At 40.6% G+C, this 18,514-nt stretch overlaps 1 protein-coding gene across 2 annotated transcripts in view; it reads left to right on the top strand.

Annotated features, from left to right (window-relative positions):
• Positions 1 to 356: 356 nt before the first annotated feature.
• ABL1 (ABL proto-oncogene 1, non-receptor tyrosine kinase) overlaps positions 357 to 18,514 on the top strand; it is an 84,459-nt gene continuing 66,301 nt past the window's right edge. The window contains exons 1-2 of one of the 2 annotated variants that reach the window (XM_067308841.1): positions 357 to 779; positions 927 to 1,269. In XM_067308841.1, coding sequence (XP_067164942.1) covers positions 705 to 779; positions 927 to 1,269 — 418 coding nt within the window. In that variant the 5' untranslated portion in view covers positions 357 to 704. Of the gene's footprint in view, positions 1,270 to 18,514 lie in introns of both variants that reach the window. The other variant, XM_067308842.1, reaches the window with a different exon arrangement.

Genomic DNA, 18,514 nt, shown 5'->3' with positions numbered 1-18,514 from the left:
TGTCCCCCCGCCTGTCACGCCCGGCCCGGCCCCCCGAGGCGGGCGGGCGGGTGGCGGCGGCCCGGCCCGCTGCCCCCGCCGGCCCCTCCCGCGCCTCCAGCCGCGGCGGGGCCGGGCTCGGCCCGCTGGCGCTCGCCGCCGAGGCCTTCCCCGCCGCCGGCCTCCCCCGCTGGGATGAAGCCAGCGCGGTCACCCCCGCTTGACCTCTGCTGGCTGCTGTGCAGAAACCTTCCTCCCGGAGAGCATCCCCGCGCTCATGCCTCCTCCCCGCCGCCGAGCCGCGCGGCGCCGGGCCCCCGCTGAGCCCTGAGGGTCGAGGCCGCCGCGCCGGGGCCGCCTGCCCTCGCCCGCCGCCGCCCCGCGTGCTGGCGGCGCGGCCCCCGCCCCGTCCCGGTTCCGGCGCGCGGGGCCTCGCTTCGGACTCCGAAATGGCGCCGCGGTGCCCGCTCGCCCGCTTCGTGTCCGCCGGCGCGGGGCAGAGGTAGCAGCGGTAAGAGCGGCGGGGCGCCGGCGATGGGAGAGGGCGAGCGCTCGTGAGGGCCCGACGGCGCGGACGCCTGGCGGAAGAGCGCGCGTGGATCCCCGAAGGCCGCGCTTGCCTGCGCCTCGTCGCGGAGCCTCAAATGATTTTGACGCGCTTGAGCCTGTTAGACTTCGACGATACTTGAAGCCAAATACGTGGCTTTTTGGCCTTCACCAACTCAATGCTATGCAAAAGAAAAGGAAAAAAAAGAAAGCTTGACACTGATTGCAGTGGGAATGACTGTTTCCTGCCCTGGGTGAGCCTACATGCGGTTTCTTGTTTGTAAGATGAACTAATTCTCCTTTGCCCGGTGGAAGACGCGCTGCATATGGTAACGTAAAACTTTGATGACACTCGTAGTTACTAAGCAATTGGAACTTTTAACTTGTTGTTTTGCATAAAGCCACCTAAAGAGCCTTGTTGCTGTCTCCAGAAGCGCTGGACGAGTCCGTGTGCTTGTCTTAATTCTTTGCCGCAAGTGACTTTATTACGCAGTGAGCGCAACCAACACACCCACCTAAAATACATTTTCCTTCCAAGCTCCGTCCCAACCTGGAAGATCAGGGATCAAAAACTTCTTGTCCTGGGGAAGGCTGCCCATAGTTACTTTATGGGGCAGCAGCCTGGAAAAGTCCTTGGGGACCAAAGGAGGCCAAGTCTGCCTGCCCTGCACTTTATCAAAGGAGCAGGGAAGAAGGAATCATCTAGGCATGGGGGCCCGCATTGTAATGTCTTCGTGGAACATGGTAAGAGGTTTCTGTTGGTATTTCTTTGGGTTTATTTCTGGTCTGCTCAGTTGGATGCAATGTTGTTTATTAAATTGCTTAATACAGATATAAAGAGATCGTACTGCATGAAAGTCTTCTGCTTTCTTTCTCTTGCTTCTTGATGCAAATCCTGTGTGATCATTTCATAAGAAAATATTTAACTTGTGTCAGATTGCTTGAAACCTAAAGAGAGGTTATTATACAGCTGAGTACTAAAAACAAGGAAATAACTTGTTTTTAACATCATACAATTTTCTTATTTCTGCCTTAGATATGTTCTTGTTCAAAATCTGGGAAAGTGTTTCATCTTTTCTGATTTGTCTGTTTTGTGGGTATAGACCAACCACAGCTGATGGTGATGCTATTGTCAGTGGCAGGCTTTTCTAATTATCTTTAAAGGGTCTCTGCTACCTGGAAAAAATACCTTCCTTTGGAAAGTTTGGGGGGGGGGGGTGCTGCAGTTGTGACACCTGATGTGAATCAAACAGATTCTTGTTAATTGCTTAGTGCATTTACAGCACTTTTGGCTGTGGCTTCTCCTCAGGCCAGTTAGGCCTTGATCTTGTGCTGTGATGGGAGTAAGTGCAAGAGTGAATAGGTTAGGGGGTTAGCAGCCCCTTTGCTTGCTGGTTTTCCACAAAGTAAGAGGGGACTGAGAATCTCAGGAAAGAAACAAAGTGAAAAACTCAGTAGGATTCAAAGGTAGGTTTAGTAACTATTTCAGATTTTTTTTTTAATAAATGACTGAGTGGATTTCAAGCTTATGTTAGCCATTTTCAAAGGTCAGACCCAGTAAAGTGTTGTTTTGTTGAAACTTTTGGAGTAATCCTTCTTTTTGCTTAATGTGTTTTCAGTTCTGATATTCTTTGAGCAGACATGCTACTGGCCACTATCTTAAGCTAGTGAGTATGATTTTGACAAAGCTTGTTCAACAGTTTTCTCCTCCTGAGAAAGTTTATTTGAGCACAAAACCAAACTGCATCTATAATCTTTATCCAATTGAAAATTGAAAGATTTGCTGTGTCTGAGAACACAATCAACTGCTAAGTGGAAAAGTTTTTATTTATTTTTATTTTAGCTGGGCTTTGTTTTGAAACTTTCTCTTATCCTGAGTTTTTAGGAGTCGCCAAGAAATTCTGTGCAGTACTTAGCAAAGATACAGAGGGAGATGCTGCATACATACTACCGTGTTTCAAGTTACATATTGTTTCAAGTTACATTAATGTTATTGCTTTTCATTTCCTGTGCAGTGTTTGTGCACTGAGGTTATTTGGAAATTGAAGGTTGTTAATGGAAAGATAGAGAATATAAGGGCTAACTTGGCATAAAAATCCTGCTGCAGAAATTTTCCGAGGCACGCTTTCAGTACTGAAATATACCCACTCCTCCACCCCCAGTTTGGTTGCTGCTTTACTACTTTGGACAGAGTTTCAAGGTCAGATGAGACGCGTTGCACTTAACTGCAAGCAACGCGATATTCTAACTACCTTCGGTGTTTTGATGTAGCAGAAGAGCCAGAAATGCTCCTTTTTGATCATCTAACAGGAATAGGCAGATGGTAACTTTTTGCCAGTATGACCTGAGGTCAGAACACCCTAGCACATTTGCAAAGAAAATAGCGTCTATAATGTCCATATACCATATGTCCACAAGAGACCTCAGTGTCTTGATTTTTGAAAAGAATAAACTTGAAAGGGGACATCAAGGCTGGTACATCTGTTAAGAGAACTGCAAAAGATCAGCCTCGCTTATCCACATGAGGAAAACTTCTTCCTTTGACTGTATGAAATGGTTCTTCGTAGTCTAGACAGTAGAAGGCTGTACCACTGTTTTTGTTGTTCAGCTCTATTTTGAATTTTGGTCTCTTACTTGCCTGAAAAATGTTGTCTTGTCATTGAAATATATGTGCTTAAAAATATCTACAACAATACAGAGGAAACAAAGCTCATCTTAGAAGTTCTTCATCTCCCTCAAATTTTTTTGATAATTTTCTTGTCTTTGAAATGTATATAACCTGACTTTCTAACATATTAACTTTCCAATTAATGTGAAGAATGTTCATGTTTTCAATCCTATTCAGAGACAGTACTGTAAGCTGTATTTTATTAAAAAAAAAAAAAAAGTTGGGATTTTTTTAGGGTTTAAATAATTTTTGCATGTTTTCCTTTCAGTATCTTCATTACACGTTTTTTTCCGAATGCCAAATACTGTATCTGGATTCCCTGTCCTACAGTGGGAACTAGTTTGTCCCTAGAAAATCAAACATCCTGCTTTTCATAACTAATAAATATTTTGGAGAAATTCAAGGGTGGGTTGCTTAAAGCAAACACCTAGAGATAGTAGAACTCTTAAAGATACTTGTTTGAAGTTACTGTGTATTAAAATCTGTGATAAAGCAAAAAAAGCTGTTGAGTTGGTAATAGCATGGCTTGTCTGTTATGGCTGCATTTTGGCAATGCTGTTTCATAACCTTGTCTCACTAGTTTTGGTGGGACCACAACCTGCTAAGTTTTACTAAGGCTGATTCAGTAGACACTTAGCAGTGATTATCAAGGCATTAAAGATCTTAAATGCTTCAGTGGTATTGAATCTTGATTAGTCAAAGGGTTAATAAATAATACCAGATGGTAACAATGTATGGCAAAATGATTTTCAGGAAAGTAATTCCACTTCTCGGACATCCTTCTCTCTGTAGTATTCAAAGCAGTGCTTTGAGAGGCTTTTGAAATGTAAAGACACAACTATCCAGAAATCAGCTGTGCAGGTAGTCAAATGTTCTACTGGAACAATGCAAAGAAGCTCTAAATTTTGTCATTGAGGCCAGCATTATAGTGGAAAAATCCATTGGTGGTTTAGGACCAGTAAGTTTTGGACTTTTTCTTTCTTTGCCTTACTGCTTCCACCACTAAAGGTGTTTTACTACAGTACAGTAAACTCCTGCTTGTTATCCTCAGTAGCAGAGTAGCCCTTGAGAGGATTTTGCATATTGCATCTCGATGCAAATTACTTCATCTCTTAGATTATCCTTTCTCTCAACTTCAAGATGGCAAATAAAGGCAATGTTTGCCTCTTCCCTTGTGCTTTTCTCAGCTGAGAAATAGTTACTGTTTTTGGGAATATCCAGCTGAGAGGGAAAAAAAAAGAACTCGGTCAGTATGCAGTTAATGGAAAAGAGTTTGTAAATACAGATCTGAGTTTGCCCAATGGTATCTTGTGCCTTTCCAGAACATTAATCTCATTAAAACTCAAACTTCTGAAAAGAAGCAAACTCAATGTTAAGGTGCATTCCCAGAGAGCTCAACTCTGATCCTGGAGTTGGCACTAGTTAATTGAAATGATCTGCAAACACCACAGTTTCTGCAACTGTGTTAGGTAGGTGGTGTTGTATTTGGTGGTGAGTAGGTTCTTTAAAGCATCTTGGTAGAATAGTAACTCTGAGCAAAAGCAGTACTTGAAGACTTTAAAAAAAATGAATTTTAATGATTTTACCTATGTTGCTGAGGTAAGGAAGAGCTTGACAGTATGACTGTCTAGTGAGATAGTAGCTTTGGTCCACGGGAGAACCATAGCTTGTGTTCAATTTACTGGGCCGTTGACTGTTGTGTTACTGCTTGGTCAACAGCAGAAGAGTGTTACGGCTCGCTGCTTGCTGTGCTGCGCTCGTAAATGTGAGCGCGAGTCCGGCCTCTGGCCGAGCTGGGTGGTTGGGGCTGTTGCTTGGACAAGGGGGAGGCAATGGACTGCAGCGCTGCTAGTTGTGACCTTGGAAGGATAGCTAGCAGTTGCAGAGGATGCTGCTGAGGGGTGTCTCTGGTGGTGGGAGCCCAAAAGATTGGGGCTCATACACACCCTTTGCTGTGTGGATGGTGACAGTGACTGAGAATGGGAACCACCTTTCTGTGGACATTGGTGGTGGGAGATCGAGTGTGATGTTTGGATTTAGTAATGGGAAATCACAGTAAATAATAGCTTAAAACATAGATCATTTTAAGGACACTGCAGCGTTGATGTACATCTTTGCTGTCGTGGTGCCATCTTTGCTGTGGCAGAGAAGGTTGGTTTGAGGGGAAGAAAAAACCTTCTGAAGTGGTCTTGAATATGAGACTCTTATGCTGCTTCTTGTTATGTATAATGGATCACTGATAGGCTTCAACCTGTCTCAACTCTTTCATTGTTTTGTGTTATAAATCATAGATATACAAACCTTTGAGACATCATGCAATTAACACAACTATGGTTAGCTTTAAAGTTGTGAGGAAGAGAAGGTACTTTCTTTTTTAATCGGTGTTATGCGTTTACACTACCAGGGAGTAATAACTGTTCAACTTCAGACTTTATTTTAACTGTCTTTAGGACACAGATGATAAAGCACTTAGACAAGAACTTTTTTGTCTTACATTCTGGTAATGGTAAAATGTGGACTTATCTTTTAGAAGAGAGACTATGAAAAAGTGATAAGCTTAAATGAACCGTTTACCTTACTGGGGAAAAAAGAGATGAACTCCATCCATTTTTCCTATAACTTTAGCACTGAATTCTGCTGAAGTCAGCCTACTGTAGTCTCTCTCATATAGGATATGAACTTTTATTCTTATAAGGGTGCTGAAAGTTTTACTGCTTTAACTAGTAGGTAATTCTACAAAATGGATCCATAGCATAAGCATGCCAAAGCTGCCCATTGGAGATCTGTCCTATAAAATTTGCTACTATAAAAAAATCAATTAAAAGAATCTCTGCTTGCATTGTTGATGAAAAAAATTGATTATTTTTAATAGTCTTTAGGATTAATAATCAAATTTCCTTTACATTGATAAATTTCATGTTTCAACAGTGCAGGTTGTGAAAATGAATAATATACAAATACATACTATAATATATGCTGTTGTTATTATATTGTTATTTATTATTTTTATGAAACGTTGGTCTTTTTCATACCATGTAAGAAAATGCATATTTCCAAGAGATATTATTTATTGTTTTGAGTAAAATATTATTAAAATTAATTTTAAGACTTTATTCTAAACTTTTGTCAATCAGGTGGTCCAGAATTGGTTGTGAGCAAGCAATAATATAAGGCTTTATTTCTACTTGCTATCCTTTATCTTACAGGTAGTCTCCACAAATCTACTTTATACACAATATAAATTTATTAGGTAGTCAGTTACCATACATAGAAATAATTTATATGAGATTCCTTCTATTCAAAAACCTTATTTCTTTAAAACCCATGTAGTTCTAAAACTTATCTCTTATCTTTTTCCATTGTTCCTTAGAGCATTTTTATACTCAGTCTCTGATGCCTCACTAACTGCAAGACCTGAGGCTTGAAACTGCTTTACTGCTCCTGATGCCTCTTTAGACCTTTCACCTGAAACTGTCTTTAACACCAGCGTAAGGGAAGTCCGTTATTTCAAGTCTCCCTTTAGTATCTCAGGTCTGTGCTCTAAACTGACAACACCTTTTTTCATTGTTAGGTGAGAGATTTGGCAGCACCCAAACTTAAATTTCCATCTCTATTAGGAGAGACTTATCCCAGCTTTGAGATCATTGCTTATGTATTCAGCTTTGATGTGCTTCAGTATTAATCAGGTTAGTGCTGGCAGCAGCTGCACACCAAATGCAGATTTGTTTACAGTCTCTGATTACATTCCTTTTTATCATCCAAAGCTCTTGCTATGATTTTTCTTGCTCCGGTTATCAAATAGCGGTAGGTTTCGCTAAGAATCTCCTCTACAAAAACTTCACCTAGGGTTGGAATATGTTAGGGAAGAGGCCTACAATTTGCTAAACTGTTTTTCCACGTCCACTGGAGTGGAAGATGATGATGATGGGGAAAGGCTAATCCTTTTTTTGGGCAAAAACAGTTCTGTTTTGCACACTGGCTAATCTTTGATAACTTCCCATATTTAAGCAGTTCATCTCCTTCATGATGGATAGGTAGTAATTGCTAGTATGCCAGACTTTCATTAACAGATTGTGCCGGTTCTGCATTTTTGTTGCTTAGCAATTTTAATAGATATGCTATACAAGAAGATCAGTACAGGGTGGCAAGAGAAAGCTGCAGGGTATTCGAATAGAAATTATTGTTAGTAAGTGATCTTCTTATTCAAAACACTTCAAAATTTGCCAGCATTTTAAATTGAAAAGCTTAAATCTTAAGCTTGAAAGAGAGGAGTAGGCATAGTCCTGTTGATAAAGTTGGGAAATGTGGGTTTTACCCTTGATGCTCTTTGTGACTGGCTGTGTGGCGTCGGGCGAGGGGGAAAGAAAGGTGAAAATGGCTTTGACAAGTCTCGTCGTTTTGCTTGGCGTCTCAGGCTGTTCAGTAGGCTTTGCTTTGCCACTTGAGTGCCTAGAAACTTTTATAAAGACGATGAGAAATAAATCCATGAGTATTGCTATTACTAGGCAATTGTGCTGTATTTGCCACGTGGATGTGACTGTAACCCCTTCTTAGTGTCTTGGCAAGGTGTCAGGAACACTGTTAACTGATACCAGGTGATCTGAATGCATGTCTGAAACAAGTTCTTAATATCCGACTGATATCAGTGGCGAATTTGGTATCGGAGGGAAAGTTGATAGCACCAATACCTCAGCCTCCATCTGGAATATTTTAGTGTCCCTAGATTTCACAGAGTATCACTACAGCTCTGTTGGTATCCTTGATATGTGTTATAAGGTTTAAAATGGATATGTCATGCTACTAACCATGTGCAAGTGGGCATTCACTGTGTCATAAGATGTAATATACTTTTGCTATATAAAATGTTTTGATTGATTTGTATTAATGTAAACTGAAGGAGAGGTTTAAAATACCACCTTTTGGTGGTGGTTGTTTCAGATGTGCTTTGCTTTCCTCCTTTGGCAAGGGGAGGAGGCTGCATTTAATGTACAGTATCTATTGATAGCAGTATGAAGAGAGCTAGTGTCTTGATCCAGTAGTCTTTGTGATTCTTGACTTACTCTGCCATTCTAGCAAGAAGTAATAAGTCTCCTTATAAAAAGATCTGTTGTGAGTCGCAGAAGTCTATTACTGTAGGAACGTGCAAGTCAGCCTCAGCAGAAGTTAGAGGAACTCTGTCACTTAGGTTTTGTTGGCTGTCTCATCAGATCTTGCTCTGTATTGATGGAATATCATTTAAAACAATCTGTAGAGGTTATTAATCTGGTTACCAAAGTATCTGTTTTCTCAGTTTAAAGAGGAATCTTGGATAGAAAAAGGTAATGAGCATCCAGATAATTATAGTAGGTAAAGCCTTCTAAGACGATGTCTTTCTTTAGTTCTTACCTTTGTTCTTTATACTTGCACATTTAATCCAAATTCTGCCCTTTGATATTATGCGTAACAAGTGGCTTGAAGTTGCATCCACCTGAGGGCAAAATTTGATATGAATCTGCTGAAGTAGTTCTTTATGCTCTGGGAAGAGTCCTTTTCTACATGTCTCATTGCAATGATGGGGCAAGTGTGTCCCGAATACAAGCATCCTTGAGGTTTTGCCTAAAGTACCTTCTAGGTCAGGCTTGCTTAGCTTTGGGGGTTTTTTGTTCTTTCCCAGGATTTCATCCTTGTTGTTACCCGTTAGGTTGCGGAAAGCATGAGTTTGCTTTTCCGTGGAGTGTTCGCTCTTAATTTACACGGATGTAGGAGAGATCATCACTCTTTCATGAGCCTGGCTGATTTATGTTGTGTCATCTCTGTGCTCTGCTTTTATCTAATGAGTAGAATTTCACAATAGATTATTAATCACTAAGTCTTTGGTTTCATTGTGTGTATTAAAGAGGCAATATTGCCAGGCATTGCCTGCCTTGAGAAGTTTCTTATCCATTAACGCTGCTTTTTCTAAGGCCTTTTGGTGCATTTATTTTTCTGACTGACTTGGGTTCCTACCTTATTCCTACCACGTCAGTTTAGGACTCCCCACCTGCTTTCCCAGGACCTGAGTTGTGTTCAGTCTGCCTCTCTGCAAACCCATCCTTTGAAATGCAGTGTGATCAGTACGGCAAACCCTGGTTGGTCCAGGCTCTCCTTAAACCCATATACTGAACTTTACTCTGTTCTGGTTTGCGTTCCATGTTTGCATCAAAGAGAAAATGATAGACTCGGGATATAAGATGAAGACAATACTGAATTACACATGACTGTCGCCTGGTTTTGCCTGTTAAATGCTTGCTTTTTGAGATGGCAAAGCTTGCTGACGTGCAGGAGTCCCCCTTCCCTGACCTGCTCTTCGTTTCCTGCCAGTTTTCCATCACATTTGGAAGTACAGAGCGACCTGGGCATGTTCCCTGTGTTTCCTGTCATGCTGATGCTATATAACGGGAAATTTCACTTATTTGCACACATCCAAAATCTACCAAATGTCCTGTATACGCCAACTCCGTCACCTTCTTGCAGGGAAACCAATGACCTGATCAGCTGCCAATCTGCAGCTGGTAAAACTGATGTTTTTTTTTATGACCTTTTTTTTTTTTTTTTCTTGTGTGTTGCCAGAATAAATAATGTTATTTTTCAAGAGACTGAATGTGTGAATGGTAGTGGGCTAAGGACACAGAAACTTTAAATAAGAAATGGTTCAGGCTTTCTGGAAATGTTTGCTATTTCACTGGTGTTAAAGTTGCAGAATTCCGTAGGACACTTGTTAGTTGCTGTCTTATTAAGTGTGACCACTGAATGGCTCTGTCCCCTATAGTTACCATATTCTTGGTTTCTGATGTGACCAAAATGGATTATCAGCAGTGTTCTTATGTAGTAAACTGAACTCTTTTTCGATTAAATTTTTTAAATTACATTTGTAATAAACCTTGAGAAAACGAAACTGCCATATAATGCACTGGCCACTAGGTGTCTTTTTCGAATCTCTTTAATGACTTGCTCTGGTTAAAACAAACCCCCTTTAATAAAAACTCTGTGTCTTGGAAATCTGCACAAGCTAATGGCAAGAACCAGGATCAGAAATGACATCTGTGAATTTCAGAAATAGTGACTGACTGGTCTCTTTTGGTAATTTTAGAGCCTATAATGCTGGTTTTTTGAGTGTGCTTTCTGAAGAATTACACCATCTGTATTTATGAATTGAACTGGCTGTGCCATGGATGGTAGATGATGTTGCTTTTGCTTTTAACGTGAAGATCTTGCCCCCTCACCGTCTCGAGCTCCATTTCAGTCCAGTCTTCATTTAAAAAAAAATTGAAAATAAAATGCTGCTAATAGTTTTCAGTGCCATGTGCCTTTTCACTTACTGCTGTCTTCTGCCTGCGATCTCATTCCCCCACCTCTTTAGTTATGCCACACTGGCTTTTAAAATTTTATACCTATTTTCATTTGTTTCTTTATTAAATTGTGCCTTCCCCTCAGTATAGAAACTGGTTTTGTAAACCCTCTCATAGCATTAAGTGAGTTCAGTATTTCTAAACGTGAACTTTTCCTGGTGAAGATGCTCACGGAATAACTGAAAATAGCATTCAGTCTGTTACAGCTATTTACACAGTTAATGTTGTCTGAATGTCAGAACTGCGATCACGAAGCTAATTGTGGAGTTAAACTTCTATGAAGTCGTAACAATGCTAACTAAAGTGTAGCTGTTGTCTAGTAGTGCTCCTATTTTACTCAAATCTCTTTTGGATGGGAGAATTTTATAATAATGAATAAGATTTAGTGGATCTAGCAGAACAGTTTAAGCTGTAAATATGTTTGCTTGAGTGGATTTGTATTACTTCTACTAGCTGTAAGCTTTCTTTGTATCTGTAAACCTGACAACACATACTGTTGGTTTAAAAGGTACATTCTAGTTTAGCCAGAATTACTGGAATGGCTATTAGAGGTATTGTTGTCTGATTACACCTGATGTTTGCAAATAACTTTGGAAAGCTCAAATGAAAAGTATTGAATTAATGCCAAGCTATTATTTCTTGTTAAATATTTTTCATTTGATGGGTAAAAAGATGCATTTAAAATTCTTTTCAGTCTAATCTTTGCTTCTTTAAGACTTGCTTGATTCTACTAAATGTGTTTGCTACGTATATTTTTTCTAAATGTGCAGTTATTTCATACAAAATAAATGCCCTTTATTGAGAATTACCTGGAGGGGAAAAAGAAGCTATTCCCATAATTTGATACTGTTGATGTTCATTTAGAAGCTGCAATTTCTTTGGGTTGTGGATTGTCTGTTATGTCTAATAGTGCCTCCCACACAGAGATTTTGATGTCAAGGTGCTATCGTATTTCAGGTATTAAGTAATAATTATTGTTATGAGGTGATCACATAAGACAGCGTATGCGTTGCTTGATCAGGAAGAAAAAAGCTGTTGCGGCAGCTTCAGTCTAATGAGACCTCACTGCCAGAATTTGCGGTGCTATTTATGTTGCTCCTGCTGGAGAGTAGGTACAGAAAAGTAAGGTTTTATCTGAAGACAAGTATGATCTCTGCATTGTGTCTTTGCAGATATACCCTGTCAATTTGCAGCTTTATTCTGGGAGTTCGTTCTGGAACTGCTGCAGTAATAAGTCTGGAGAGGGCCAAAATGTGCAGGGCTAGTAACACCTCTAATTTAAGTAGTTAATATTTTGAGCGATGTATAGGATAAATTAGAATAATAATGGCTGGGTTTTTGGAGCCAAATGCTAGTTTGAAATGCTAATATCATTTGGTTACTGCAGTTAGACTTTACCCCTGCAAAGCAAAGGCATCGCATGACATTTCCTCTGAAGACCTGCTGCGATGGTGATAAGCAAGACCTCTCTTGAGAGTGATTGTGAACTTCACTGAGCGGTAGCATGACTTTGTAATTGTGATTAAGAACACAGGATTTAAAGAACATTGAATGAAAATAGTGATCAATGCTGTGTTTACTATCAGGTAAGGATTCAAAGAACCGCAAAACATTAATATGAAATACTTACATTCCACTCATCAGAATAAATAGCATAAGTCCCGTGAAGTACATGGAGTGTTTTTGTTCTAATTTGATAACTATAATGTTACTTTTCCCTCCCAAAAAAGTGAATTTTGCAGTATATTGGCCAGGTTCACATCATTTAGTCCTGCATAACTGCAGACATTAAAACCATCAGGTCAAGGTGAGAGACCCAGACACCAGCAGAGCAGACGCTTCCCAGCTCAGACATCTCTACAGTCTGTGATGTTTCCAAATTAGGAAGTGGTGGGCTTTAGCTGGACTGCAGACCCTGATGATCTGAAGTCCCTGGTATGATACACACTTCATGGCCACCAGTTAGGCTTGAATCACCCGCTAACAAGGATGCCTCATTGCCCTGATCCCAGTGAGTCACGGCAGAGATGGTGGAACGCTCTCTGCCTTTTGATAAAGGCTAGATGTTGTGGCTAAAACAGCAAGATTGTTGGTGAGCCACATTTGAAATAACTCTGCTGGATAGTATTTGAAGTGCTTGGTTTCACTGAAATCTTTTCGCTTCTACCATTAAATTACTTTTAATGGCTGCTTGGATGTCACTGTTTTTAAATTCCAGAATTAGAAAGACAGCAGGTCATCTGTGATTATGAGGCTTTCATCTGCTGAAGTTGTATTTCTGAAAGTTGATGCGCTGCTTGTGAAATGCTCCCCTAAGGCAAGTCAAGCCCTTTGGGGAGGGGGACTGAGGATGGTAGTGAGTCAGACAGGCATTTCATGTTTCAGTTATTAATGTAGTACACTTTATGATTCACAAATTGGAATTGCTAGCAGCTGGATTTTAAAAATGCACTACTTCTAAAAATTTTAGAAGGAAAACTGCCCCCATGCAAGTAAAGGTGCTCTTTCCTACCTCAGAGAGCCCTTACTGCAGTCTTACATGGTCACACTTTGGTCTGAGTTCTCTTTCTCCTCACTTTGGCTTGCACTGTGGTCAGGTCTGTAGCCCAGCCCTGGTGGAGGTGCCCCCTTGTGAAGCTGACATAGCAGATGTCTCTGAGAGCTTTGCAACCCCCTCCTGAGACGTAAGCTCTTACCTGAAGGAGATGCGTTGAAAAAAATAATTATAGGGTGCATTCCTGGCTTGTAAAGAAATTCTATTCAGTTCTATTTGATTTATTTAAAAAGGATACAAACATGCAATAGAATTAAAAACTATTGTCACAGTGATGCTGAATACAAAGCTAGACAAAGGGATTTTTTTTTAGAATACAAAGTATTGAAAGAGAGAATGGGTTAGACCCTCTCCCTTCCTCCTCTCATCTCCCGTGTCAAAAAAAATTAAAAATCCTCATGAATGTAATACCTTAAGCAAAGTACTACCAAAAAAAAAGCAGTTTGGGGGGAGGGTGCTGTCATGGCTGTGGTCAAGCTTTTGCTAAAAAGTTCTGTCAGTGCACCTAAATCCCAACGTTTTGTTGCTGTGGGCTCGGTTGTGTGAACACAGGTCCTGTCCAAGTGAGGTCCCACCACGGCTGGTGACTCTTTGGGTGCTGGCATCTGCCTGTATTCGTCTCGTCACCAGATGCAGCACCTTGGACTCCTCTTGAGTACCAGTGGCCAGACTTGACTCCTGAGCTCAGAGGCTGATGCCTCGGTCGGAGCATCCTTTCGTACCTGAAAGGTTTCTAGGAGGTTTGGTGTAAGGAGCTGGCCTCCCCAGCAGTTTGCCTGGGGATGTTTTATGAGACACGCACAAGTAAGAGCAGATAGTGAAGCGTGGGGGAGCGGAGGAGGGGAGGGGATGTGCGAGGCTTCTCCGGGGCGCTTCTGCCGCTTCCTGCTGTGTGGGTGGCTATGAGCCAGCCTGCATGACAGAGCTCCCTGTTATTTCCATACGGAGTGTTCCTCAGATAAAACCGTGGCAAGGACCTTCGTTCCTACTTTCTCTTGTGCCACCTACGCTTTTCCTCCCACATCTGGCTCTTGCGCGCAGTAGAAATGAAAGCTTTTGCTAACCAAACCAAATGAAAACCAAAAAAAGCCCCTCACCTTCAGCTTTTTCTTTAGGCTTGGTATCAGCTAGTGTTGTTTGAAAGAATAATTGAGTTCGTTTTTGTTTGATTGGTTGGTTTTTTTTTTAATTGTTTCCCCTCAGTACAGAGTTTGTCCTTGGGTAGGTAAAATATGTATTTTCATGCTTGGTAACTGAGATTTGTGTAGGTGACCCCGCTGTGATGCAGCGCAGTCCACATGCTGTGACTGCAGTGATGGGCTGGTTCTGAGGTGGAGGAGATGCTATGTTCTTCCGTGCAGTGGGAAACGTGGGTAGTTAACTAATATCTGCTTGGTTTATTTATAAGTCCAAAAAAAAAAATTCTTTTGTTTTTGTGCTCTTAGTTTTCGTAAAGCTGCAAATTCTGTCCCTTTAAGCCCATATTAAAAGGAAATTAGACTTCTTCATAGGCATGGAAGAAGATTAGGAAAAGAGTGGAAGTGCCTGAAGGTACTCTGGGAAAGGCTAATTTGTGGTGTTGGTTTAAGTTAGAAGCCTTGCCTTTTGTACAGGTGATAGTGGCAATAGGCACAATGCTATGAACATTCATTTTACTTTGATTTTTCATTGGGGGGGAATAAAAACCTTAAATTCTTCTTATATAACACTCTCAAGTAGATGCCTATTCACTATCCAACTGCCCTTTGTAAATTTGTATAGTACATCCCCTGATGTTTCACACTCGTCTTGTGGCTGCTCACCTTTTGTCTTCCAGTGTTCTAAAGCTGTTTGTTTTTTCTCTTTACTAAATTGTTGCTTTTTCTCTTGAAGAAGCAACTGTCCATCTTCAAATTGGATGCTCTTTGCAGGTTGGCTGGTCACTTTGTATTCTATCAGACTACGGAAATCCTGCTGTTGATTTGAAGGAGCTGAAATCCTTGTTTAGAAAAGAAAATCGTAATTTCTTACTGTGTCCCTGAGAAGCTGTTGGCCTGCACTTGCAGGTGACCTGCCAAGGATTTTAAAAAAGAAAAATTGGATTTTATCCTCTCTTTTCTGGTTTTTAAGATGGTCAAAGCTGGCATAAAAAATAGTAGTTTTCTGAGAGGGGCTTTGTCTGCCCTAAGCAGCAAAAAAAGAGCAAACCTAATCTTGTTTTTCTTCTTGGGTCACCTTTTAAGCTCTTGGGTATATTAGCTTGCTATTGAAAATGGTATTTCTTTCCTTCTGCCCCTTTGTGTAAAGGGAAATAGATGTCTGGCCCGCTCAATTTGCTGTTTTGACATCTTCTTTCTGTAGTGCTGCGTAGTTGTTCCTTTGTACTGCGTTTTGGGAGGATAGTGTTTAGCGATTGAGTGTGTCCTCCTTTTTGGGCAGCTGTACTTGAAATCCCAGTGGCGATGGGAACAGCTGACCACGTTCCTTCTCTCCCCTCCTACAGCAATCTAACTCTTGAACTATTGCTCTAATGAGGTTAAGGGTGCTGCTTTCTCAGGTTTCTGCTTCTTTACAACTTAATGTAACTTGTGAGTAGTCTGATATTCATCAATACTTTGGCATTCTCTGATGTGCAAAATATTACCTCTAACTGCTCTGTGAAAACAAAAAATTGAACCATTCCTGGAAAACTTGGTTCTCAGCTTTCTTGATGAGACTGGTTAAAGTTCTTTTACCCAAACTCCTCCGTATGGCTGGATCATATCATCTAAGTAAAGTTTGAAGAGTTACGTGGACAGAAGGCTGTTGCATGTTACAACAAAAAACCTTGTTTTGAAAACCTGCATTTTTCTCATGGATTGTGATTACACTGGATGGGTCTTTGATTTCCACTTTGTTCTTGCCAGCTGTTGAGATCTGACCTAGACTTTGCTGGGAGGGTGATGGTCTGATTGCAGCACTTTGGTGCAGGATAAACACTCAGGGGCCCCAGTTCAGACATTTTCTTTCTTCAGTCTGCTGATTTTTATTTATTTAACAAACAGGAGCAGAAATTGAAGAAACAATGCACAGATCCACTTTTCAGCAATATCCCTTCTTCCACCTGCTCTCACCAAAACAGTGATGGGAAAGAAGGAACATAATTACAGCAAAATATTATGTGCGTCTTTCATAACATAAACCCTGTACTTTAGGAAAGATTATATTGCTGGACTAAATAGTCCAGAAATAGTGTCCTTCCATTTTTCCATGTTGTCCCTTTCCTGCAAATAGTATTTTCATAAGATGCCTGAATGTCTGAATTAGTCTTTTTTTTTGTGTGTGTATGAATGCTTATCTTTCAAGTGTCATAAAATAATCCTTCCAGCTGAGATTGAGTTCATCATTCAGAATCCATGTTCAAAGGAAATGTCTTAAGGATTAAAAAAAAAAAAAAGCCATGAGGAGGCCATCTTGCTTTTGAGATCCTTCAGGCTTTGAGATTTTGGTTCATAGCACTTGGTATTTTTTTTACCTCATGTCTAGGGACATTTTATCATCCTCCTCTTTCCTGTTCCAAGCAATTACCATTTATTTTATCTTCAAGCAGCAGCCTGTGGCAATAAATTTTAGGAAATTCCTTCCCGCCCTTTATTAAGCCCTACATAATAGCTTCCGCTACTCACTCATACATTCATTAAGAAGAATTAAATGAGTACTGGCGGCCATTAGCAGAGCGTTTAATAACCTCTCCAAGGGAAGGTGCAGCAGATTGGAATAAATGAACAGGAGCAAAAACAAATGAAATAACTTTATAGAATATGCTCAACTAATTTGTTCTTTTCAAAAAAAAATTCAAAATGACTTATTTACATGAATGTAGCATTTTAAAAGGTGCCATTTTGACACCCCTGGCAGAAGAGTCCTCTGTTCGTGGGGTCCTCGGGCGGCAATAGTGCGCGCTTGGCTGCGGCACCTCGCGGCTCCTCATTACCCAGCTAACTGGAAGGATCTTTTTAAGGGGAGAAAGGGCATTTCGGTGTGTTCCTACCCACTTCCCTAGCTGCCGATACTGTCAGCAAGGCTGGTAGCTGTGCATACGGATTGCCGCAAGGACATCTGTCTTCTAGGAACTGGACCGTAACTAATAGCTCATCTCATCTCAACTGCACAGCAGCCTTCAGATGCTGGTGATGTTTGAGCCCTTCCCCTCTGGATTACGTTCCAGCTGATGGTGTGAGGTGTAAAACTGAGAACAGTTACCAGTAATCAAATTTCCCTCTCCTGCTATCAGTACTCAAGTTCTTATTTTAAAGGAAGTTTGCTGTCAGCTGGCATTTGGCACTTGAGAGATCCGAGTCTAAATCCCCCTACAATGACTTTTCAGAAATTAAAATGATTTAGTGGCTATCGATGTAAGCAGTTTGCGTAGGATGTCTCAACTAGCAAAGCATTAAAACCAGGACTACTGGTAGACTTGGGGTTGCATGCTGTGGTGCATGGAGTGCCTGCAGAAGGGTCTTGTCACTTGCTGTAGTCCCTTGCAATACTTCCAGTATTTTAAAGTCCGGGTATATTGCCTGATCTGTACAGATGGAGGAAAGTAGCTGGGATTCATGTGGATTAAAGTGTTCTCTCTTGAAAGTTTGAGGCTGTTTAGTAGCATATGTTATTTCCTCCTGATGTAAGATAAACAGAGCTTTAATTAAGATGATACCAGCTACTGTTTTACCTGTCCACTCATATGTGTAAATGGCATAGCTGGGCACACAAGCTTAAAAGAACATACATTGTACACAAACTGGACTTTTATTTTGAGTATGTTTTACACTTGCTCAGTAACCTTTAGTGCTCAAGGATCTAATACTGAGACATTGTTTTAGCATACTGCTTAATTCAAAACTTCAGACTAACTTTTACCAGAATTTTTCTATTTTTTCAAGTAAATAAAATGTTCAAAGACTTTACAGTGATAGTTTTTATGGTCGGTGTTTCAAGGCAACTTTAACTTTATTTCACTGTTACCTGTTTTAGAGGTAAAAACGTCTTGATTCAGAAGTAATTCAGGTACTGCGGATGATGGGGTTTTGTTGAGATTTTGTGTTTTTTCGCTACAGTCATTTCTAATCTCATTTGAAAAGCTCAACGAGTTGAGAACAATGACACAATAATTGCTGCTATTGAACCAAAGATGCAGTTTAAGATTTTTACCTGGATCACTACATTTGATTGATATTTTAATTTGTTTTTTTGGCAGATGAAAGATAATGAGAATCAGTTTGCAGATGGAAATGGTTGCACTGGAGAATTCCTAATTTTTTGATTTTCTTCCCTACTTCCTAGTACATATGTAGGCTTCCTATTCTAAATTCTTCATTGTATTTTAGGAATCAATAGTATATGAATAGAGCTAACCTGTACAAATCGTTTCAGTTTGTGATA

This window comes from Apteryx mantelli, chromosome 21, assembly GCF_036417845.1.
Source record: "Apteryx mantelli isolate bAptMan1 chromosome 21, bAptMan1.hap1, whole genome shotgun sequence".
NCBI lineage: Eukaryota > Metazoa > Chordata > Aves > Apterygiformes > Apterygidae > Apteryx > Apteryx mantelli.
This window is presented reverse-complemented; position numbering and strand designations above follow the sequence as displayed.